The following is a 26,444-nucleotide window of genomic DNA, read 5'->3' on the forward strand; positions in this document are numbered from 1 at the left end:
GGAGGGCTGGAGGACAACGGGAGGGAGAGTTGTTGAGCCCCGGACAACAGAGCGCAGCTTGGCGGAGAACAAAGGCGCTCGCCAGGACCATCTCCCTCGCCCATCCCCCACCCCAAATCCCAAAGGGAACCAGTTCTTGTCAGGGAACTTCCTTGCTCCACACAAACACCCAACGCTGTGCTTCTGGGGATCCATCCCTCCAGTGGGTCTGACTCCCTCGCGGTGCCGCAGGGCCCCTCCCGAAGCGAAGGAAAAGCGAGCTGAGCCTGCCCCTCCTGCCCCTGTGCACCTTGCCAATCCACCCCAGCTAATATGCCAGATCCCCAGCACCACAAGCCTGGCAGTGTGCAAGTAGCCTGGGCGGACCACGCCACCCCACAGTGAATCCCGCCCCTAGGAGAGGGGAAGAGAAGGTACACACCAGTCTGACTGTGGCCCCAGCGGTGGGCTAGGGGCAGACATCAGGTCTGACTGCGGCCCCGCCCACCAACGCAAGTTATTCAAGACAGCACAGGGGAAGTGCCCTGCAGTTCCACACCACTCCAGGGACTATCCAAAATGATGAAATGGAAGAATTCCCCTCAAAAAAACCTCCAGGAAGTAACAACAGCTAACGAACTGATCAAAAACGATTTAAACAATATAACAGAAAGTGAATTTAGAATAGTCATAAAATAAATCGCTGGGCTTGAAAACAATATAAAGGACGGCAGATTATCTATTGCTACAGAGATCAAGGGACTAAGGAACAGCCAGGAGGAGCTAAAAAATGCTATCAACAAGCTGCAAAATAAAATGGAGACAAACACAGCTCAGATTGAAGAGGCAGAGGAGAGAATAGGTGAACTAGAAGATAAAATTATGGAAGAAGAAGCTGAGAAAGAGATAAAAAAATCCAGGAGTATGAGGAGAAAATTAGAGAACTAAGTGATGCACTAAAGACCAATAATCTACGCATAATTGGTATTCCAGAGGAGGAAGAGAGAGGGAAAGGTGCGAAGGGTACTTGAAGAAATAATAGCTGAGAACTTCCCTGATCTGGGGAAGGAAAAAGGCATTGAAATCCAAGAGGCACAGAGAACTCCCTTCAGACGTAACTTGAATCCATCTTCTGCATGACATATCATAGTGAAACTAGCAAAATACAAAGATAAAGAGAAAATTCTGAAAGCAGCTAGGGATAAACGTGCTCTAACATATAAAGGGAGACTTATAAGACTCATGACCGATCTCCCTACTGAAACTTGGCAGGCCAGAAAGGAATGGCAGGAGAATTTCAATGTGATGAATAGAAAAAATATGCAGCCGAGAATCCTTTATCCAGCAAGTCTGTCCTTTAGAATAGAAGGAGAGATAAAGGTCTTCCCAAACAAAAACTGAAGGAATTCACCACTAAATCAGCCCTACAAGAAATCCGAAGGGGGATCCTGTGAGACAAAGTACCAGAGACATCGCTACAAGCATGAAACCTACAGACATCACAATGACTCTAAACCCGTATCTTTCTATAACACTGAACGTAAATGGACTAAATGCGCCAACCAAAAGACACAGGGTATCAGAATGGATAAAAAACAAGACCCATCTATTTGCTGTCTACAAGAGACTCATTTTAGACCTGAGGACACCTTCAGATCAAAAGTGAGGGGATGGACAAAACTCTAGAGGAGAAAGCAGGAAAAGACCTCTCTGACCTCAGCCGTAGCAATCTCTTACTCGGCACATCCCCAAAGGCAAGGGAATTAAAAGCAAAAGTGAATTACTGGGACCTTATGAAGATAAAAAGCTTCTGCACAGCAAAGGAAACAACCAACAAAACTAAAAGGCAACCAACGGAATGGGAAAAGATATTTGCAAATGACACATCGGACAAAGGGCTAGTATCCAAAATCTATAAAGAGCTCATCAAACTCCACACCCGAAAAACAAATAACCCAGTGAAGAAATGGGCAGAAAACATGAATAGACACTTCTCGAAAGAAGACATCCGGATGGCCAACAGGCACATGAAAAGATGTTCAACGTCGCTCCTTATCAGGGAAATACAAATCAAAACCACACTCAGATACCACCTCACGCCAGTCAGAGTGGCCAAAATGAAGAAATCAGGAGACTCTAGATGCTGGAGAGGATGTGGAGAAACAGGAACCCTCTTGCACTGTTGGTGGGAATGCAAATTGGTGCAGCCGCTCTGGAAAGCAGTGTGGAGGTTCCTCAGAAAATTAAAAATAGACCTACCCTATGACCCAGCAATAGCACTGCTAGGAATTTATCCAAGGGATACAGGAGTACTGATGCATAGGGGCACCTGTACCCCAATGTTTATAGCGGCACTCTCAACAATAGCCAAATTATGGAAAGAGCCTAAATGTCCATCAACTGATGAATGGATAAAGAAATTGTGGTTTATATACACAATGGAATACTACGTGGCAATGAGAAAAAATGAAATATGGCCTTTTGTAGCAACATGGATGGAACCGGAGAGTGTGATGCTAAGTGAAATAAGCCATACAGAGAAAGACAGATACCATATGGTTTCACTCTTATGTGGATCCTGAGAAACATAACAGAAACCCATGGGGGAGGGGAAGGAAAAAAAAAAAAAAAAAGAGGTTAGAGTGGGAGAGAGCCAAAGCATAAGAGACTGTTAAAAACTGAGAACAAACTGAGGGTTGATGGGGGGTGGGAGGGAGGGCAGGATGGGAGGGAGAGCAGGGTGGGTGATGGGTATTGAGGAGGGCACCTTTTGGGATGAGCACTGGGTGTTGTATGGAAACCAATTTGACAGTAAATTTCATATATTAAAAAAATAAAAAAAAAAATCAAAATAAAAATAAAAAAAAAAAAAAAAAAAAAAAAAAAAAAAAAAAAAAAAAAAGTGAGGGGATGGAGATTTATCATGCTACTGGAAGTCAAAAGAAAGCTGGAGTAGCCATACTTATATCAGACAAACTAGACTTCAAAGTAAAGGCTGTAACAAGAGATGAAGAAGGGCATTATATAATAATCACAGGGTCTATCCATCAGGAAGAGCTAACAATTATAAATATCTATGCACCAAATACGGGAGCCCCCAAATATATAAAACAATTACTCACAAACATAAGCAACCTTATTGATAACAATGTGGTAATTGCAGGGGACTTTAACACTCTACTTACAAAATGAAAAGATCATCTAGACACATGGTCAATAAAGTAACAAGGGCCCTGAATGATACATTGGATAAAATGGACTTGACAGATATATTTAGAACTCTGCATCCCAAAGCAACAGAACATACTTTCTTCTCGAGTGCACATGGAACATTCTCCAAGATAGATCACATACTGGGTCACAAAACAGCCCTTCATAAGTATACAAGAATTGAAATCATACCATGCATACTTTCACACCACAATGCTATGAAGCTTAAAATCAACCACAAGAAAAAGTCTGGGAAACCTCCAAAAGCATGGAGGTTAAAGAACACCCTACTAAAGAATGAGTGGGTCAACCAGGCAATTAGAGAAGAAATTAAAAAATATATGGAAACAAACGAAAATGAAAATACAACAATCCAAACACTTTGGGATGCAGCGAAGGCAGTCCTGAGAGGAAAATACATTGCAATCCAGGCCTATCTCAAGAAGCAAGAAAAATCCCAAATACAAAATCTAACAGCACACCTAAAGGAAATAGAAGCTGAGCAGCAAAGACACCCCTAACTCAGCAGAAGAAGAGAAATAATAAAGATCAGAGCAGAAATAAGTAATATAGAATCTAAAAAAACTGTAGAGCAGATCAATGAAACCAAGAGTTGGTTTTTTGAAAAAATAAACAAAATTGATAAACCTCTAGCCAGGCTTCTCAAAAAGAAAAGGGAGATGACCCAAAGAGATAAAATCATGAATGAAAATGGAATTATTACAACCAATCCCTCAGAAATATAAGCAATTATCAGGGAATACAATGAAAAATTATATGCCAACAAACTGGACAACCTGGAAGAAATGGACAAATTCCTAACCACCCACACTCTTCCAAAACTCAATCAGGAGGAAATAGAAAGCTTGAACAGACCCATAACCAGCAAAGAAACTGAATCAGTTATCAAAAATCTCCCAACAAATAAGAGTCCAGGACCACATGGCTTCCCTGGGGAATTCTACCAGGCATTTAAAGCAGAGATAAAACCTATCCTACTCAAGCTATTCCAAAAATAGAAAGGGAAGGAAAACTTCCAGACTCATTGTATGAAGCCAGTATTACTGATTCCTAAACCAGACAGAGACCCAGTAAAAAAGAGAACTACAGGGCAATACCCCTGATGAATACGGATGCAAAAATTCTCAATAAGATACTGGCAAATAGAACTCAACAGCTTATAACGAGAATTATTCACCATGATCAAGTGGGATTCATTCCTGGGATGCACGGTTGGTTCAACATTCGCAAATCAATCAACGTGATACATTACATTAATAAAAGAAAAGATAAGAACCATATGATCCTGTCAACCGATGCAGAAAAAGCATTAGACAAAATTCAGCATCCTTTCTTAATAAAAACCCTTGAGAAAGTCGGGATAGAAGGAACATACTTAAACATCAAAAAGCCATTTATGAAAAGCCCACAGCTAACATCATCCTCAATGGGGAAAAACTGAGAGCTTTCCCCCTGAGATCAGGAACACGACAGGGATGTCCACTCTCACCACTGTTGTTTCACATAGTGTTGGAAGTGCTAGCATCAGCAATCAGACAACAAAAGGAAATCAAAGGCATCAAAGTTGGCCAAGATGAAGTCAAGCTTTCACTTTTTGCAGATGACATGATATTATACATGGAAAATCTGATAGACTCCACCAAAAGTCTGCTAGAACAGATACATGAATTCAGCAAAGTTGCAGGATACAAAATCAATGTACAGAAATCAGTTGCATTCTTATACGCTAACAATGAAGCAACAGAAAGACAAATAAAGAAACTGATCCCATTCACAATTGCACCAAGAAGCATAAAATACCCAGGGATAAATCTAACCAAAGATGTACAAGGTCTGTATGCTGAAAACTATAGAAAGCTTATGAAGGAAATTGAAGAAGATATAAAGAAATGGAAAAACATTCCGTGCTCATGGATTGGAAGAATAAATATTGTCAAAATGTCAATACTACCCAAAACTATCTACACATTCAATGCAATCCCATTCAAAATTGCACCAGCATTCTTCTCGAAGCTAGAACAAGCAATCCTAAAATTCATATGGAACCACAAAAGGCCCTGAATAGCCAAAGTAATTTTGAAGAAGACCAAAGCAGGAGGCATCACAATCCCAGACTTCAGCCTCTACTACAAAGCTGTAATCATCAAGACAGCATGGTATTGGCACAAAAACAGACACATAGACCAATGGAATAGAATAGAATCCCCAGAACTAGACCCACAAAAGGATGGCCAACTAATCTTTGACAAAGCAGGAAAGAATAGCCAATGGAAAAAAGACAGTCTCTTTAACACATGGTGCTGGGAGAACTGTACAGCAACATGCAGAAGAATGAAACTAGACCACTTTCTTACACTATTCATAAAAATAAACTCAAAATGGATAAAGGACCTGAATGTGAGACAGGAAACCACTAGAACCCTAGAGGAGAAAGCAGGGAAAAACCTCTCTGACCTCAGCCGCAGCAATTTCTTACTTGACACATCCCCAAAGGCAAGGGAATTAAAAGCAAAAATGAACTGTTGGGACCTCATGAAGATAAAAAGCTTCTGCACAGTAAAGGAAACAATCAACAAAACGAAAAGGCAACCAACGGAATGGGAAAAGATACTTGCAAATTACATATCAAAGGGCTAGTATCCAAAATCTATAAAGAGCTCACCAAACTCCACACCCAAAAACCAAATAATCCAGTGAGGAAATGGGCAGAAAACATGAATAGACACTTCTCTAAAGAAGACATGCAGATGGCCAACAGGCACATGAAAAGACGCTCAACGTCGCTCCTCATCAGGGAAATATAAATCAAAACCACACTCAGATGTCACCTCACGCCAGTCAGAGTGGCCAAAATGAACAAATCGGGAGACTATAGATGCTGGCGAGGATGTGGAGAAACGGGAACCCTCTTGCACTGTTGGTGGGAATGCAAATTGGTGCAGCTGCTCTGGGAAACAGTGTGGAGGTTCCTGAAAAAATTAAAAATAGACCTACCCTATGACCCAGCAGTAGCACTGCTAAGAATTTACCCAAGGGATACAGGAATACTGATGCATAGGGGCACTTGTACCCCAATGTTTATAGCAGCACTCTCAACAATAGCCAAATTGTGGAAAAAGCCTAAATGTCCATCAACTGATGAATGGATAAAGAAATTGTGGTTTATATGCACAATGGAATACTACGTGGCAATGAGAAAGAATGAAATATGGCCCTTTGTAGCAACATGGATGGAACTGGAGAGTGTGATGTTAAATGAAATAAGCCATACAGAGAAAGACAGATACCATATGTTTTCATTCTTATGTGGATCCTGAGAAACTTAACAGAAACCCATGGGGGAGGGGAAGAAAAAAAAAAAAAGAGGTTAGGGTGGGAGAGAGCCCAAGCATAAGAGACTCTTAAAAACTAAGAACAAACTGAGGGTTGATGGGGGGTGGGAGGGAGGGCAGGTTAGGTGATGGGTATTTAAGAGGGCATCTTTTGGGATGAGCACTGGGTGTTGCATGGAAACCAATTTGAGAATAAATTTCATACATTAAAAAAAATAATAAAAAGAATTAAAATCTTGGCACCAATTATAAGATAAATCCTGGTTACTTACCTAGAGGATCAGAGCTCCTCCTCCTTCGCATGGCTGGGAGGTAATCCGGAGACAGAAGAACTTTGAAAAGACGTTCAAAAGGCTGACACTGTACAAATGACTGAAGACCTCGGGCATTCAAGCAGAGTGCACTAAATACATTTGGGAGGGAGCCAAGGACTTCACGGGTAGCAGGAACCTAGAGAGAAGATAAAGTGAGTCTGAAGACATCTAAAATAATTCAGATGTAGATGCCAGGAAATTTTGACCAGGGTACTGCACAGAGATAGTAGGGTGTATGTCTCTGTATCATCCTCTGTGGGGAGGGGTATGTACAGAGCAATTTTCACACAAAAGCAGAAAAGGACTCACATCTTTGATAAGTAGTGCATGAAGCATGACATCTGTTAATCCATTGTCCTGGAGTGAGGAGAGCAGTGATGGTTCTTGAAATACAAACACAGTCACCACTTCAGTAGCTAAAAAAGACAAGAAATATGAGAAAGTGGGAGATTCTTTACAGGTATTAACAAAACTCCAAGGGCTTAAAAAACACCAACTCAATATACAACAAATGAAATGCCTCTGAAACGAAACTTCACTGCTCATCAAAAGACCACTATTAAGAATTTGGTGACAAACCTTCAAGATTTTTATGGGCAATGTACAGGCATAAAAATAATTATGAATACCATACTGAATACTGAAAAATATACCAAGAGAGATTTCAGGTGCTCTCATAACATAAAAAAAAAAAGGTAACTATGTGGATGCCTTGTTAATTAGGTTGATTATAGAAATCACTTTGTTATGCATACCACCAGATCATGTTCTTCATCTTAAAAGTATGTAGTTTTATTAAATATGTAAATGAAAAACAAAAACATTAAGATTTAATGAGCATATTTTTATAACGATGAGGTTATACTGCTATATAACCTATTTCTTCTAAATTATAATATGTACCATACATACTCCTTTATTTTTCCCAGTCCCTGTAGTTCATTCAGTTTGACTGGCTGCATACCATTCCCCTAAATACATGAACCTCTGTGGATATAAACTAGTCCACAACTGTGAGAACTGATAAACCTAAAATATCTTTTTTTGTTTGTTTAAGCAGAAAAAATATCTAAAATTGGGGAGAGGGGTTTGCTGGGTTGAGGTAAATATAAACGTAACTGATGGAATAGACAAAATGTCTTCTAAAAAGCCTTTCACCAATTTTAAAATACCATTAGCATTATTAAGAGTTCTTAGGTATTATTCTGACCAATTTTTGACAATATACTTTAAATGTGCTGTCGGGGCACCTGGGTGGCTCAGTCAGTTAAGTGTCCGACTTCGGCTCAGGTCATGATCTCACAGTTCATCATGAGTTTGAGCCCTGCCTTGGGCTCTCTGCTGTCAGCCCAGGGCCCACTCTGGACCCTCTGTCCCCATCGTCTCTCTGTCCCTCCCTTGCTTGTGCTCATTCTCTCTTAAAATAAATAAATGTTATGCTCAAGAAGAAATTAACATTAAAAGGTAATCGAAAGTGAAGCTAGATATAATTGAAAAAACACAAAATTTAGTGAAATTGCAAGCAAATAGCATGAATAATTAAAACCAGTAACTAGCCCTTTGAAAAGACTGAAAAAGCTTACAGACTTATGGGTAATCTAAGAAAAGCAAGCAATATGTCAGCAATGAAAAAAAGGATCTAACCGGGTTCAGAACAATAAAGTTCTTTTACAAACTGTATGTTAATAATGAATGAAATGCAATGCTTTCTTTTCTAAGAAAATGTCATAAAAATTGATTCTCAAGAAATGACAGCAAAAGAGACTACACCAATAACCACAAGAATTTTTAGAAGTAAAAATACCAAGTAACAGAAAGGCACTGAACCAAAAGTTTTAGATGGGAGTGTTATTAAACCTTCTAAGATCCATTAAGACAAGGCTTGTCAGCTCATTTTACGAGATTTAAAATTTTTTATTTTAAAACCTGACAAAGAGGTGCACACACACACAATATTAATAAACCATGTGTAAAACAAACTTGTAATGCTGATACCTGAGATCTAAATGATACCAAAGGATTTTATCTGTTTAAGATGGTGAATAGAGCACCTCTCATCTATTCCAAATGTCATTGAAATGGCAAATACATGACAATTACTGGGGACCAACAGCTGTCAATGGTCTTTGGGATTTGTGATGGGCTATAAACTTATGGAAAAGTTAAGTCCTTCTGCGGGTTCCTACTGGTATATAATACACCCTTCCGTAGATCTTCTTCTTCTTTTTTTTTTTTTTACAAATGTCTTAATTCCAAGGGGTCACTAAAATTTAGTATTCATAAACTAAAACTAATGTTCTACTAGAGGTTACTAGAGCATCAAATTTGTTATTTTTCAGAGGTCTAACTAAAAGGCTATGTCATAATGCTACTAATGCAATCTGACAGTTTAAACCCTCTTTTAAAATTAACAGATGACCAAATATTAGAATTTAAAAAAGGAAACACACAAAATCCAACTGGCTCCATATGGGACCTAGCAACTGACTCCTAAGAGTTAAATAATGAAAGACAACTCTCAAAAAATTAATGATTAAATTGAAACTAGAACCTACAAAACCCATAAAACAGCAATGGTGTGTTAAGACAAAGGGTCCCTTAATAATAAGGAAACAGAGGGGCGCCTGGGTGGCTCAGTTGGTAAAGTGTCCAACTTTGGCTCAGGTCATGATCTTGCGGTTCATGGGTTCGAGCCCCATGTCAGGCTCTGTGTTGACAGCTCAGATCCTGGAGCCTGCTTCAGATTCTGTGTCTCCCTCTCTTTCTGCCCCTTCCCCACTCCTGCTAGCTCTCTCGCTCAAAAATAAACATTATAAAAATTTAAAAGAATAAGGAAATAGAAATTTTAAAAGTTTGTAACAAATAAGAAGTTTGATAATTCAGTAGGCATCTTGCAAAATTATAGAGAGAAATTCTCTCAGGAAGTGACATGTGATCAATGTGGTAGGCTTACTAGCTATATAATAGGGCTTCCTGGAGAGAATAAGTAAGAGGAACCAAATTCAGGAATTTTCCTGAAGCAAAAAAAAAATACTCAGATATTAGAAAGGGCCTAACCAAGTGCTATGAGAGAATACTGAAAAGAAACAGAACGAAATACATCCTGGTGAAATTTGTGAACTCTAAGAATAGAGAAAATGAAGTTACCTACAAAGGAACAAGAACCAGTTTAACATCATGGTTATCTACACTATGTAACATTAGAAGACAATGGAGAAAGGTCTAAAAAATTCTGAAAGTAAAAGAAGTATAACACTTTAAAAATTACCCAAAGATGTACTCCAACAAAATTAAAATGAATAAGAAAGGAAAAATCAAGAGTTACTAAAAAAAGAAGACAAAGAAAATGATGAGAAAGGGGTGAAGGCAGGTTGAAGGTCTTATTTTATTCAGCTTGGCAGAAGACAAACTGAGAAATTTTTAAAGTTTAGATGTCGATAAAACAATATAGGAATAACTATTACAAAAAAAGGAGTAAGAAAATTAAGACTCAGAATATGAAAAAAAAAATTAACAGAAGACACAAGACTTGAAACAAAAGAAAAACACTGGCAGTCACAAAAAATTCGTCAACATATAAAATTCTTCAAGATAAAAAAAAAGCACAATAGTTGTATGAATAAATCATTCTGCCGAAAACAACTAAAGGGTGGATTGAATACTTGAAACATCTTTTAAAATGTGAAGAGCAGACAAAGTAAATTATAGTTAAAAGGTCCAAAATAAGTCAAAGTGTGAACTTACAGCCTCAGGCTTTTGTCTTAAAAGCACAGGGAACATACCTTTATTGAGTAGGAAATCCAGTAGAAAGGGAGTCTGTCTATGTTACAGATGGCAATTACACCAATTACATGTGATGGAGCCTGCTGGAAAAGTTGTTGCTTTCTAACTCATGACCAGGTCACTTCTGATAAAGGATGGGGCTCAAGAGTCAGCCCAACTAGACAGCTGACTGCAGTCATTCTAGTACTGGAGGACACACCTCAATAAAGGTATGACCACTGTTCACATTTTTATAGACACCTGGATGATAGCTAATGGCCTTATTGGTTTTTTGGTCAATGGGCTCAAAAGTTACCACATTCAGGATGGTGCCCAAAGGGCTTTCTACACTGGGAATATATTGCTGCTCAAACTTTGCATATTACAATGAAAGTCTGATGTCTCCACTCATGCCAAGACTGCCACAGAGGAAGCTCATACTTATGCCATAGCTGACTGACTTGTTCATACTTTTCAAATAAGCTCAGATATTATTCCTTGACCATGGCTCAACAGGCCCTATGAGACCTCCAGCCATCACAGTCCCAGAACGTTTAAAATTTGGGCTAAATGCCACAGCATCCAATGCTACTGGCCTTGGCCCAAGCTCCAGCCTCCCAGTGTGATCTTTGCACAACGTCCTGCCATTGGTGGCATAGTCAATGGGAATACATACAAAGGGGTGAATACCCCTTCTCTGACTGGGAAATTCATTTTATCGAGTCACTGTCCCTATCTGCTGGTTCAAGTACTATGCCCTCACAAAGATTCAGTGTTCTTGGTTTACCCTTTCTGCCATGCTTAATATAAGCCGCATTAAATGTTAGTTTCCTTTTAGCATCCAGATAACACTGACTCTGATGTGGGTACACATTTTATCCATTCAGTCTGAGCATGGGCAGTACAAACAAGGCACCACCTGGGACTTCCAACTTATCACCTGCAGACAGCAGACCTAATACAAAAACCTAATAATCTACTTAAAGACCTGCTCTTAAATTTATGAAATGGACAATGGTCTACTGAATTGGTCTCTATTTGCCCACTTTTTTCTTATCCTAAACTGTCAACATTTTAAGTCATAGGACATCCTAACAAGATCCTCAACGAGGACCTCTCTATTCCTTCTCTAGCCACAAAAGGGACAGTTTCCACGTATGAATCTATAATACCTAAATAGAATCAATCCCTCCTCACTTAAAGACTTTTTTATCCTGGTGCAACCTACGCTAGGATTGGTGCCTGTAGTGAGAGTTAGGTAACAAAGGAATCCACTGAAAACTGAAGGCCTTCACCCTCTCAGACTACTCTGTATGCCACAAAAAGAAGGTCTTTGCTGAAGACCTTTCCCAATATAATAGTTTCAAAGGTTGGTTAACTGGAGGTCCCTCTTGGTAGGAAATGTAGGTCTTGGTGCCTGCCTGTTCCCACACCTATAATTTTATGGTTCTTCTAAAGAGGAAAGAAAGACCTTAGATTAGTTCCCAGTACTAACCTTCTCAAACAGGATGCTAGCTCTTGATCCACCCTATTAGAGAGATAACGAACAGCAAACCCCTATAGAATCTGGGTTAACAATACCTGTGACTTCCATAATAAATGGGCACCTCCACCACACCAAGACCTATAGACCACAACAGATCTGAAAATATTATGGAACATTCTGGTTCTGGTTGGCCTGGCAATGCCTGATTTGGCTCATGGCCTGGGTCTAGGAATCTACCATTCCAACTCAATCAATGCCACACTCTTTGGTCTCCTCTACGCCCATGCTATGACCTCAATTATTTGGGGATATTCAATCAGTCCACAGTTCCCTGTAAGAAATTACTCTATAACTCCTAGACACAATGTCATACTGACATTCAGTCACTTTTGTAATTATTTCTCAAATGTATAAAGCCTTCCGTTAAAGGTTTTGGGCTAGGCCAGGACTCCCATCAACCTAGCATCCTAGATGATGATTTCAGTACAACTGGTAGTCCCAGGCTCAGTGGTGACACCCCCAAATATTAACTGCACCTGTAATGGGTGACCACATAACTTGTCACCATTCCAAGAGCTCCATTATCTGACAGTCCCACACTTCACTTTCCATTACTCCACCGTAACTGTACCAACATTTCCCATCTTCCTCAACCTGATAGACAATATTTATGTAATATTAACAGAGAACGTAACCTGAGCACTAAAACTCTAGCAATGTTAACAGGTGCCCAAGCCCAGGCAATCAGTTATATAAGTAACTCTTGTCCCCTTGGAGGTCTTCAGTATTGATATTGACTACCTACCACCCTCTCCGGTTAAGCAGTCCATAATAATCATCATAGTGTTGGCATTAGCTAAGCTAGGAATAGAGCACAAGCAGACATGAACACGTTAAAATGTGGCAGCACTAAGACAGACGGTGAGAGAGAAGAAAAGGCAGTTAGAAAAGTTAAAAGGGATACAGTTGGGTATAAAAGTGGGGTAAAAGGGCCAGAGGCTGAATTTGGGAGGAGTCAGAATCCTTATTTGGTTGGTTTCAGCACATAGTTGTTGAACAAGACTTCACAACCTCACCAGATGCTTCCTCACTGACTTCCTTCATGCCCTTCCAGCTTCCCCCACCAATCCAGTCTACTCAATGATGCCCTCCACCACGTTGAGACTATTTTGCCCTTGCATGTCTTCCCTGATATAATTTGGCCACTAGAAACTCCACCCTCCAACCACCTTAGGCTACTGGATCTATGACACAACTCCTGTTCAGCAAAGTCATACATTCTACTCCATCAACTGCTCCCTTCTAACCCACACGATGACCTGTGTCCTATGAACATTTAGTACCCAGGTACCCTAGTTTCAACCAGAATGTCTAGCTCTTTCATCGAGTTTTGCCACAAAAGGGAGCACTGGGCCATCTTTTTATCTATTATATTGAGCTGCACCTTAGGTGTTTTTAATTCTGTAACACAGATACCTTTTATAGAGACTATCTCAACAATGGCACAACTGGCCGACCATATAAACCAAACACCTCAAGCCTTAGAAGCCCTTAATGAGGTAAAAAGGAGTCTAGCTGCTATGATAGTTGGTAAAAAGATTGGCATTTAACTATCTACTGTTACTTTAAGGTGGTGCTTGTGCCTTAAATGGGACTTCCTGCTGCATGTGGGCTAATATACAGGTTCAAGTATCCAGAATACTTCAACAAAATAAAGGAACTAAACATCCAACTATATTATAAAAATGTGCCAAGAGATTCTCAAAACCCCTTTAATTTTGTTTCCTGGCTCTCTCCTGCCTGGGGTGAAAGGCTGTAGTATCACTTATGGAGCTAAAACAGTAATTGTTGGACTAATTATTTTAAATTGGCTTTGCAAATCTGGTCCCTCTCAAGTACAAGTTTATTTATAGGAAACCAGGAAGGTTGCTATGTTAATTCAAACATCAGGGATGAATCAAGACTCTAGAGAAGAAATTCTGCCTTCCACTAATGTTTGCTTTAGTGTTCTAAGTCTCATTTCTGGCTTCCTGCGTCATGCTGAGAGGCCTCACTTGCTCCCCGCCCACACCCCACGTGTCCTCTTGCTGCCTCCTTTAAACTTCCCCTTTATAAGATGCCTGTGTACCTGGCTTTTCTCTGTTCTAGGGTTTCCTCCCAGAAAGAGCCATCCTTCTCTGCCTCTTGACTTGGGACTTCTCTACCTGTGTAACAAATCTTCAATCATACCAAAGGGCTGCTGTCATGAGTTCTGTCATATGAACCTAACCTTGGGAGGGAGTCTATGTCAAGATAGAGTTGCTGTAATACAAAGAAACACTTCCTCAACCTGACAAAGAGGAACAAAACCTTCTGCTAACCTCAAACTTAAGGGTGAAATACTGAATGCTTTTCCCTTGAGTTCATGAACAAAGCAAAAAGGCCCATTCTCACCACCTCTATTTAGCACTGTATTGGAAATCTTTGCCAATGCACGAAGACATAAAAAGCAAAAAAAAAAAAAAAAAAAAAATTAAAAAAAAGAACTATTTGTAGATGACAAAACTGTATAGAATATCTTAAGAAATTAACAAAGCAATTATGGGGGTGTACCTGTGTGGCTCGGTTAAGTGTCCAACTCTTGATTTCAGCTCAAGTCATGATCCCAGGGTGTGGGCTCTGTGCTGAGCATGGAGCCTGCTTGAGATTCTCTCCCTCCCTCTCTCTGCCCCTCCCCCAATCACCCATGTGCTCTCTTCTCAAAATAAATAAACTTGAAAAAAATCTTTAAAAATAAAAACAAAGCAACTATAAACTACAAAGTGAATCTAGCAAGGTCATAGGACATGAACTTTAAATTTAAAAATCCTAATTTGCTTCAGCAAGGGAGTAAGTACCAAGTTGAAGTAGCCAAAACTACTCCCTCCAGACATCCCAAAGTATCAAAAAAAAAACGTGTTACTGGTACAAGGAGGTTTCCTCTATTTCTACACTTCCCATTACGTTCCTTTAGTTTCTTTCATTTATATTTTAGAGAAAGACTGCGGATGAGGAGAGGGGCAGAAGGGGAGAGAAAGGAGGGGGAGAGAGAGAGAGACAGAGAGACGAGAGGGTGGGGGGGGGAGAGAGAATATGAGAATCCTAAGCAGGCTCCATGCTTAGCACAGAGCCCGGCGTGGGGCTTGTTCCCAGGACCCTGGTGTCATGACCTGAGCGGAAATCAAGAGTCGGAAACTTACATGACTTAGGCACCCAGGCGTCCCCATTCCTTTAGTTTTAAGGAGAATTCTAGAAGCTACATATCTCAAACACTGTCCTAAATATGTGGCACTCAATAAATGCCAGTTAACAAAAATGAGGTTTTAACAACAGCAATACTCAAAGTATTGCCAACATAAAATTGCAAAGATGTTTTTACAAAGTAACCACAGCTTCTGAAATTGCATTTTCTACAGTGAGAAATGATTTTCTATACTGTAGTTTGTGGGGTCTGACATTCAATTCTAAGAATGAAAACCATACTGACTGAATTTTCTGGACCAAGATTAAGGACTAACCATTGAAAAAGTCACACTTGCAGCAGTAAGTATGGCACAAATGTACAATAGTACTTATCACACATGGTTTATAACGCATTGCTTATATACTGTATGTTTGGCCTTCCAGAAATGGGTATTTGAAACTGAATTCTGATCTTTATTTCATCACTAACTAGAAAGATACACAATCACACAGTGGACAAATGTGGACAATAAAACCCTGTAAGAATGTAAAATATACAGAGAACTGGCAGGTCATTCCAGCTTGGTATAACCAATTATTAACACCACTTACCTAGGAGGAAGAGTGATGGGCCATAGTATTCTGCATTGCTGATGATGTGCTTCAGGGAGGTAGGGAGAGAACCATCCATCACTAAGAGAAAAGAAAAGTGAACATCAAGGAGAATATGATTAGTCCAGGAGTAGTTTGATGCGTAGGGTTGATGGAGCAATATATTATGTGTACCACCACTATGGTAAACAAACTCTTGTGCTGAATCCAGTCTAATGGTTTCTACTTGTCTCCTCCTCACATTCTATTATTTATTCCTTGTCCATGAAATAGCCTCTTAACAGTGGATCAAAGAATAAAAGAATACAGACACAGACAAAGTGAAGTAGCAGGCTAGAAGTGAGCACAGAGTCAAAAGCTGAAAAAGGAAAAACATAGGTGAATCATTATGAAAATGGCTAGAATCCTTAGGTCTAGGAAAAGTGACACTAAATGACTAAAGGCTATTCAAAATGGCAGGCCTTTTCTTAAGCCTGTCTTACAAAAAAAGAGTAACATCAGAAAGTATCAAAATCACTAATCTCTGAGAAAGTCAAACATCCTTCAAGAAAGTATCTAAAATCAAATACCATGTCGTATGCCGTCTGAGAAAGCAGGGTCTTGAATGGCCTTCTTGAGGAAATTTAACATGGATTTGAGAAGTGCTGCTCTTTGTGGAATACACTGAACTCCTGGCAAGAGAGAAAGATGGAGGATTATGTTGAGTTCACCATGAGACCAGATTGAGCAGGCACATAGAACAAATTTTTAAGAGACGCATATACACTATATCAACACTAGCAGACATTCAAAGTGACATCTCTGAATGGTGGGAAGAATACTTACTAAGCTTTGAAATTGGGAAAGTAAATCACTGAGGCCTACACAAAACTAATGCTAAAATTAAAAGCCTGAAGTAAAACCACAAAGTAAAAAGATTAACTTTTTGATCCTCAGTTCCTGTTTTAGATATTATCTGTGTTCTGATATGGATGCTTTGATAAAATAATCAATGTGTGAATAGTTGGAGAAGTATGAAATACATGTTAATATAAGAAAATGGACACCAGAATGGCACAGTAACATGCACAGTCCTAAGAAGCAATCCTCAAAATATACCACTAAAGCTATTCCCAAAGCACCTTCTTTACTAGTTTAGTAATTCAGTGTGAAAGACTATGTATCTACTTGTCTACACACCAGGACGGGGGCCAGGTCCAGAGCCAGAGGAGATGCTAGTGCTGCTGCTGGAACTTGATGCCCTTAAGTCAACATCTAGCCGGTGCTCCATAGAGATGGATGAGCCCGGACTACTTTCCATAGTCACATCTGCAACTAGAGTAAAAGTTATGATAAAGAAACTAGTTAGAATAAAGGCACCACCAAAAGAACGATTGTTTGAGAAATTTTTTCCCATTAAGGTGAGATGAATGATATAAAAATGGAGACTAGATTAGAATATTGAGACCCAAAATAAAAATGTAAACTTTTCACAAATAGAAAAGTATTTAACATCATGAGTTAAGATATGCAAATTAAAAACAATCCTTCAAAAGAAATCCCTTTCAATATTTCTTACCCGCCAAATGTGGTGGGAGGAAAAAGAGTGGTAAGTAAAACATGCAACTTCATATACTACTGGTGGGTAGCAGACAGCAGGCAGAGCTTTTTGGAATTTTAATGAAGTACATGATACAAAATTACTTCTTACAACTTGTACAATATAATAAAGCTCCACTAGCAATAAATCAGTTTACATTTTTAAATACTCTTCCAATCTTTTTATTTTTTTAAAAAATTTTTAACGTTTATTTAGTTTTGAGACAGAGAGAGACAGATCATGAATGGGGGAGGGTCAGAGAGAGAGGGAGACACAGAATCTGAAGCAGCAGGCTCCAGGCTCCGAGCTGTCAGCACAGAGCCCGACGCGGGGCTCAAACTCACGGACTGTGAGATCATGACCTGAGCAGAAGTCGGATGCTTAACCGACTGAGCCACCCAGGTGCCCCTCTTCCAATCTTTTTATACATAAACATTCCCATTTGTGCCTACTTATATACATGGAAGCACAACTCATGATTTTGTAACCCGTTTTTTTGTTGAATAGGAAATTTTCTCTACAAACACATCAGAATCACCTGTATTGGTTGATAAGAATTTAAATTCTAAGAAAGCTGTTTTGGAGAAGTTTTTTGTTTTTATTACTATTACAATTAACTATGCATGGAGAGGGTAGGGAGGTTTAAAAAAAAACACACACATGATGATGAACCCAAAGATTAAGACTATTGGGCCACCTATCTTTTTGACTTTATGATTTAAATTTTTTTTTTAACGTTTATTTATTTTCGAGACAGGGAGAGACAGAGCATGAACAGGGGAGGGTCAGAGAGAGGGAGACACAGAATATGAAGCAGGCTCCAGGCTCTGAGCTGTCAGCACAGAGCCCGATGCGGGGCTAGAACTCACGGACCGCAAGATCATGACCTGAGCCGAAGTCGGCCGCCTAACCGACTGAGCCACCCAGGTGCCCCTTGACTTTATGATTTAAAACATGTTCCCTATTCAACAACTTTTTCACCTCTCCTCATCCTTCTCAAAATAGCCTGATAGTTTCAAAAGAGCCCATTTTAGAGTCTACATTCTCCTTATTTTTCCCAAACACATATTTAAACACCTACGATATATCAGGCACTGCTGAAGAATAGAGCAGTGAACAAAACAGTACCCTGATCTCATGGAACTTACATTTTAGCAGGAATAAGAAGATAATGAATCAATACTTAGAAGACACCTATTAAACTCTTGAAATAAAACAGAGGGGCTCTACTGCTGCTCTACCACCTGCGTCACCTTCCATCTCTATTCCCAACAACTTGTGCCTCCCCCATTTACAATTAGCCTCATGAAAAACAACATACAAATCACTTATGTAGAAAAATACTGTTTTGTATTTATACAAATACATAATCAAATCAGTTGTGCACTTTAGAATTTATAAGAAGGAAGAATGAAAATTGGGGTTGGATGATAGGAAAATGCCAAGCACAAATATATTGACTTAATAAGTGTTCATTACCATCCATATCAGTTTCCATTTCTTCTCCTTCTTGTGTAGTACTAGGTCTCTGGATCTTTGGCTTGATCACAAATGGACATTCTTTTCGGCACAAATCTACTTCATGCTACAATCAAGGGAAAAGTAGTAAGAAAATCCTATATATATGTATCAGAGATTAAAAATAATTATAATGAAAGAATGTCAAAGGCAGATTACAAAATTGGTTTCTAAAAACAGAAAAAGGCTAAGATGGCTCTTTGGGGTTATTAGGATACTTCCTAGGCTCAAATCTTACTGGATAGGGTCTATGCTAAGTGCTCCTTATTTAATAATACCTCAAGTCTATAAATGAAGATAGAAAGTCCACTATGGGATTGAAAAGCTGCCATGTCCAGGTTGGTGATGAGGTCAACCACTCTGACAGCTCTGGTGACAAACGTTATCTGATCCTGTTCATCGCCAAGAAACTTTATGACCTGTCGAGGAGAAAAGGAGGCAAAGCTAATCAACTGAAAAAAACACAAAACTGTGAATATACTTTTAGAAACATGCAGTCTAGGGTCTCGGGGAGGTGTGGGAGAAAAAACAGGTGTTCGTCAAATGATAGCTCTATCACTTCTGGGACTCATCCTTCAGAGATAATGCGGACCTAAATTACCTTTCAGGATTAAGTAAAATATTCAGGGAGAAAAAAAGCTGGTGTCTAGTGCCCAGCACACACTAAAGCCTATTACCTTCATAGCACAATTTACAAAGTACCTTTACATACATTTTCTTTAGGGTGACAGCCTAAGGTCATCAGAAGATGTAGCTAGTCTTGACTTGTACCTGGGTTCTTCTGACTAGCACACCATGTTGGACTTTGATCAATTCTTAATAATGGAGATGGCTTCTCTTAAAAGTTGTTAATGAGACAGATAACTAGAATGCCAAACTAGAAAAATTAAGGATAACATTTTCTGGGTAAGCTTTCTTATGCTGTTTGCTCTCACTGTGAACCATTCCAAACTTGTAATTCTATACTTGCTCTTAGTTCATTTCCCCACAAATGTTATTTTTTAAAGAAAGTAGAGCACCTTCAATAAGGCTTCCATCATTCCACAGGAGACCAAGGCTTCACCACCTGCATCATAGCTGGCAAGATGGTATAAAAAAGAGAAGAGAGCAGTGGCAAACTGGTGAGGGTATGGATCCATGGAAGGATCTATAAGGGAAGTTGGGAGAGACAGAAAAAGAGCAAGCTGAGAATGTGATGTTAAGCTGGCAAGATGTTAAAAAAAGACTCACGAGCAAAAGGGTAAAGTTCTTGCTGCCTAAAATAACAATCATCAAAACTTACCAATCATGGCCTGGATGCAGTTCCGCACAAGTACAGGCAAAAATCCATGGTAAGAGGCAGTTCCAGTACAGTCAATAATACTGCTGAGTTTTGGAGTTCTCTCCAAATGAACAATTGATGTTAATGTTCGTAAAGATGCGGCTTTAATCTCCTAAGAAAGTAGAAGGCAAACATGGGATGTGAGCCAAGTTGCTAATACACAATATTCCAAAATTTAACTCATTCTACTGTTGACTGTTTAGGGGAGATGGAGGTCTGTTGAGAACACTGAAAATCCAGCACTTGTTAACTCTGTAGGTAAATATCCAAAGAAGAAGTAAAAGAGCCAAGCTTCCCTCTTGGCGTTCATTCTCAACCCCTGGGAAAAACCAAAAGGAAAATACACACAAGCCTGACGCACACAGGAGAATATTAATACTTACCATAAGCTGCTTATCTGTTATCTGAAGGACATCTACCAACTCCTCTATCAACCCATTATACAAGATACTGTTTGCGGACTCCTGCAAGGCATTGGAATACACTGCAAAAGGAGAAATAAACACTTTAGGCAAGAAGGCAGTGGTCAAGCCACTGCCCAATGACAAACCTTTTTGCACCTACTGGTTCTAGGAAAAGATTCCCTTCCAACCAGCACTGGAGGACAGAATCACTGAATTCTAGAGGACTGATCAAATATAGTGATAAGCCCTAAATACCCTCCAAAGTGACAGATTCTCCTATTATTAGCATCGGTTGTCATGAGCAAGGATTTTGGGGAAATGGAAGTATGAAAAGAATGTGAAGAGTTAATGTTTTTTAGAACATCACTACTTGATATAACAACTATTGTACACTGGAGATAGACTTCCATTTTAGTCTCTTCATGTGCTTCTGTTTTTCACTGGCAACACTTTATAGGCTGTAAAGAAAAGAATTTTGGACAACTACAGACTAAGCCAGAAACTTGTATGTCACTGTGGAATAAAAGCTGAGAATATCTATAATCCACTTTCAAAGAATCCCGCACACAAGTAACAGTAGACATAGTCTCCTAAAGTGCAAACTAATAGGATTAGAACATAATTCATTTAGTTTACCAAACATGTACCCACCAATGTGCCAGAAGTTATGCTAGGTGTTGAATACAAAGTGAAAAGCAGGAATTTCACTTCAAGGAACTCATAGTTTAAAAGAGCAGACAATAACACACTAAGCCTGGTAATATTAACAGCAGCTATCATTTTATACCTTCTATGTGTCTGGCATGCTAGGTGCTTTATAGGTTTTCATTTAATCCTTTATCAGCCTATGAGGGAAGTGTTGTCCCAGTATTAAATGAAGAAACTGAGGCCAAAAGCATAACCCATAAGCTAATCATTTGCAGAATCTGGATGAGAGCCCAGGACTAATTCCAAAACCAGTGTCCTTTCCACTCTACCACTCTACAGTAAAAGTAAGATGCACAGTATTGACTTCTTAATACCTTCTGACTTAAAATTATACCACTGAAGGGACAGAAGAGGAAGATGAAATGGCAAGACGAAGACTAGGGGCCAGGGGAGAGGGCTACCTGAACACCCATCAAAACAAGAAAAGGGCAAAAATCAAGACTAAACCCATGTGATATGTCTGTAAGTATTATATCCTTTTTCTAATACAACATTAAGGAGCTGAAGAATGATGAATATGGTGAACATTAGAAATGCTGGCAATTTTACAATTTAACTTGCCACTTAAAGTAACTACAATAAGCCTCACAGCATCAAGGACAGATGAAGCTCAAAGGAATTTATGTCTAAATTGCCAAATCAGGGCCTATTAATTACAGTGTTATTCTCTTACCTAATATAGATATAGCATGCAACCTGGCTTGAACAGCTTGTAATCGCTTCCTGTGATTAGAAAAACCATGGGCCAGCCGTATGTGTGTAAATAACAGCATCTGTAAAGATATAAGACCTAAATTAGCAATCAATGAAAAAGGGGACTATACTTTCTGAAGGTTAAATCTTACCTCTTGGGATATTTGTTAAATGGTTTATTGTTGCTGTTTGTTAAGGTGTCAAACAGAACAATTCCACTCTGAGGCTAGCTGACAAAATGAGTGCCACAAAACACAGGCTCAGAGAATCCTAATATCCTAACATAAGCCAAGAACTATCACTATACTGACAGGAAACAAACTGAAGACATTTGGCAAGAGTTCAGATTGTAATTAATCAAATCAAATATTTTATTACTATAACAATGAACAGAAAAAAATAACACAACTAAATGTTTTCTTCTTTGGCATGCAAAGTGTTAAGCTACTAACACTTATTAGATGCACATGGTGGGTAAGGCAGCTTATGTTTTACTCAAACTCTCATAAGGACCTAGGAAGTTAGTAGGTGTCGGCCTCATAAAAGATGAGGAAACTAAGGCTCACTGAGGCTAACTAACTTACCCATGATCCTTTCTGATATGCTATCTCCCAGCCCAGCACATATCATTAATCTATATGGATAACAACCACACCCTTTAGATAATTATTAGGACCTACCATACCTGTTTATCCTTAGGAATGCTGTACATTTTGGTAAGAGATTCCATGATTTCAGAAGGGCTTTCTGAAATCTACATTAGAAAAAAAATGGTTAGGAACAAAAAGTAAACTGAATGTTAGGAAACTAGCCAATAGTAAAAAATTCCTCTTACCTTGTCAAGTTGTTCTATGTGAATATAATGTAGTGTGTTACTAGTCGTCTGAAATTTAAGATAGGAGAGTTATTAGGAGTCACTGTAATACCTCAGCTTGCCCTGCCATAAGACTGCAAGAGAGTGGTCTGAAAACCAAGATGCCACCCTAGGCTGAAGCCTAACTGAATGCTCTTAAAGTCAAAGCAACTTTAGAATGCCCCAAAATATCCATTTTATATACAGAATATTCTCAAGAAAGCTTCTTTGAACAGTACCAAAATATAATGCACAGACACATTTCATATTCTTCCTCATTCCTTAAAAAAAAGTTTGTCACTTTTAAATTGAAGTATAATTTACATACAGTGTTTCAAGTGTACAGTATAAGGATTTAGCATTTCTACACATTACTTAGTGCTGATCACAGTACTCTTTATCTCCTTTATTTACTTCACCTACCCTTCCAGCCACCTCCACTCTGGCAACCACCAGTGTTTTCTGTATTTGTCTATTTTTTTGTCTTTTTCTCTTCCTTATCCTACAGATCATGTATTCATAGCAAAGACAAAATCCATGAAAATGGCTTCACTCTCCAAATATGCATTACAACTGTTTTCAAGGAGTCATTAATCTATAAGGATTATTCATTAATGCTATAGATCAAAGAGAAGATCTTATTCACTAAGCTACTTCTAAACAAAAATAATTTTAGTATTTCCTCAAAGAATATGGAATGATCACATAATTGAAGCAGTACCCTGTAAGCAATATATAGACTTCTTGCAAACTGGCTTAAGTAGAGAAAGTTGAGTGATCACTATCCAGACTTAAACTGCATGTTGGAATTCCCAACTGAAATGAAGAAAAATGCACGTCATGGCAACACACCATAGAGGAGTCCTATCTTTTGGCAGCTCCAACATAAGTAAGATCCAAACCTACCAGAGCAGGGCATACAATGAACACTTATTCCTGAGAAACTGGTAGATGTATTTAAATTGGGAGGGCAGCAATGTAGCTCAAAACCATTCCCTCATTTAACTGAGGAGTCCTAGAAAAAGTCAACCCCAGTTACAGTACATGATAGACTCTATCAGAACAAGCCTATTATGAGACTTACCCTTTTCTCGATTTTGACCTCGGCTCCAGGGTCTGCATAGAATTCAAAGTGTAGTGTAGTTGCACTGGGTGGGTATTTCTGTGTATAAAGCACATGAAAGAATTAGATACCATCTTCTCCCCTACTCTTCCTTCCAAGTCCTAACCACTTGTCCAAATCATTGTAGCAGCAGAATAAGCAGTATAGTCACAGCGGCTACACTGCCTTTACTCCTTTCTTAGCAGAGTTCAGATGTCTTATAAGACACAGAAACAGGGGCGCCTGGGTGGATCAACTGGTTAAGTGACTCCTGAGTTCGGCTCAGGTCATGATCTCAGTTTGTGAGATCGAGCCACACATCGGGCTCTATGCTAATAGCGAGAAGACTGCTTGGGATTCTCTCTCTCCTTCCCCCAACAGCTCACATGCACACACTCTCTCAAAATAAATAAATAAACATTAAACACACACACACACACACACACACACACACACACACACTCTCTCTCTCTCTCTCAGGAGGATGAAGCCCAAGGCTCCAAATGCCTTCATATTTCTTATAAGTTATGAGTTGCCCTTTCTTTCAAGAGATCAATTCTGGGCGCAGCTATTCTTAAGAGGGAAAAGAGAGGCAAGTCCACCAACCAATAATGAATAAGAATCCAAGAAAGGATGGAGAACAAATATAAGAGTCTAGGTACCAGCTTGAGAAGGGAAAAGAACATTCTCTTGGAAATTTTAGTGTCCATCATCACCTCTGGAAATATTTTATTCAAACTGTGCCTCACTGGTGTACCTTCTTAATTCTTCAAATAGTCCCTTTCATATCATTCTACACCACTTCCTATGATATCAAAATGCTTTCTGCACAGGTAAATACCAAGTCACTATGAACCAGACCCTGGCAACAAATCCTCTTTAACTCTAAAAAAGCAAAAACAAAATTAAGACCACAACAGAATGTACATTCGAATGAATCCTTAAAAGAAACCAGTAGCAGTATGGGACACCTGGGTGGCTCAGTTGGTTAAGCGTCTGACTTTAGCTCAGGTCATGATCTTGCAGTTCAGGAGTTTGAACCCTGCATCAGGCTCTGTGCTGAAAGCTCAGAGCCTGGAGCCTGCTTTGGATTCTGTGTCTTGTTCTCTCTCTGCCCCTCCCCTGCTTGTGCTCTCTTAAAACATGAATAAATGTTAAAAAAAAAAAAAACAAAAAACAATCGCAGTGGTTGTCTCTGGAAATGGAGAATTATTGTATACAATAATTCTTACAAGTTTTTAAAACATGTATATATATGTTAATTCCTTTGAAAGTATACATCATACTTTTCAAAGTCTCATTGATACACCAAATATCAATAAATAGAAGGATGTGTGTGATTTCTTAACAAAGGCTGGGCCCAAAACAGGCATCATACAAACCTAGTAGAGTATATCATACTGTTTTGCCCAAGGGGTAAAGAACAAGCTTAATATACAAATGGAGGCTCAGAATTAACCAACTTAAAGATGAAATGTTATTTTCTCAGAATTAGAATTCCAAACTGAATACTCTTTAAGATTTATGTAGCTTTGCTCATTAGATAACACTTATTTCCCATACTACCCAATATTCATTCCTATAATGCACACTAAAGAAAATATACCAACTAAAATGGGAAAGTAATTTGTTCTAATTTGTAGTTTTCTTTGATCAGAAAAAGAACCATTCCCCCAGGGGAAAAAGGCTTGCTAAAATAAAATCACTACATTTCATCACAGCTATTTGTCCTATACACGACAATCTGACAAAGGCAGCAACATCTGCTAAAAAATATAGTTGCTTCTTGACATAGAATTGTTTTCACACACCCAATTGTGATCCCAAATTGGGATCACAAAGCAACATATCAAAGCAGAAAGGAGGATGGCCTAAGCTTGTAATCTAAGCACAGATAAAAAGGTAGGACAGGGCATGAGTGGTAAACTTGGAAAGCACATGTAACATTGTAAAGGTCCCAATAACTCTCATGGCAGAACTGTTCCCAGTGTCCATTCTTTTTTTTTGTCTGTGTGTTTAAAATTTTTTAAAGTTTATTTTATTTTGAGAGAGAGCGAGAGAGCAAGAGAGCGTGCGCGCGCACACAAGTAAGCAAACGGGAGGGGCAGAGAAAGAGGGACAGAGGATCCAAAGCAGGCTCTATGCTGAAAACAGCCTGATGCGGGGCTCGGACTCCAAACCATGATATCATGACCTGAGCTGAAGTCAGATGTTTAACTGACTGAGCCATCCAGGCGCCCTTCGAGCATCCATTCTTAAAAATCGCACCACAGTGCCCAGAGTTCCAACAGTAACAGTGAAAGAATGCAAGCAAATGCACTTTCTAGGATTTCTCATCACTTTCAAACT

General features: G+C 39.1%; 1 protein-coding gene across 12 annotated transcripts in view; it reads right to left on the reverse strand.

Moving 5' to 3' along the window:
* HUWE1 (HECT, UBA and WWE domain containing E3 ubiquitin protein ligase 1) overlaps positions 1–26,444 on the reverse strand; it is a 168,964-nt gene that overhangs the window by 80,051 nt on the left and 62,469 nt on the right. For 9 of the 12 annotated variants that reach the window (XM_081793318.1, XM_081793327.1, XM_081793325.1 and 6 more), the window contains 14 exons: positions 24,078–24,155; positions 22,976–23,023; positions 22,826–22,894; positions 22,121–22,220; positions 20,719–20,840; positions 20,297–20,447; positions 20,034–20,161; positions 19,293–19,433; positions 18,976–19,081; positions 17,097–17,231; positions 16,487–16,588; positions 15,918–15,998; positions 7,166–7,272; positions 6,815–6,992 (listed from right to left, as the gene is read on the reverse strand). In XM_081793318.1, coding sequence (XP_081649444.1) covers positions 6,815–6,992; positions 7,166–7,272; positions 15,918–15,998; positions 16,487–16,588; positions 17,097–17,231; positions 18,976–19,081; positions 19,293–19,433; positions 20,034–20,161; positions 20,297–20,447; positions 20,719–20,840; positions 22,121–22,220; positions 22,826–22,894; positions 22,976–23,023; positions 24,078–24,155 — 1,546 coding nt within the window. The remainder of the gene's footprint in view (positions 1–6,814; positions 6,993–7,165; positions 7,273–15,917; positions 15,999–16,486; positions 16,589–17,096; positions 17,232–18,975; positions 19,082–19,292; positions 19,434–20,033; positions 20,162–20,296; positions 20,448–20,718; positions 20,841–22,120; positions 22,221–22,825; positions 22,895–22,975; positions 23,024–24,077; positions 24,156–26,444) is intronic. The other 3 variants (XM_081793329.1, XM_081793328.1, XM_081793322.1) reach the window with 1 other exon arrangement.

This window comes from Panthera onca, chromosome X (assembly GCF_046562875.1).
Source record: "Panthera onca isolate mPanOnc1 chromosome X, mPanOnc1 haplotype 2, whole genome shotgun sequence".
Classification (NCBI taxonomy): Eukaryota; Metazoa; Chordata; class Mammalia; order Carnivora; family Felidae; genus Panthera; species Panthera onca.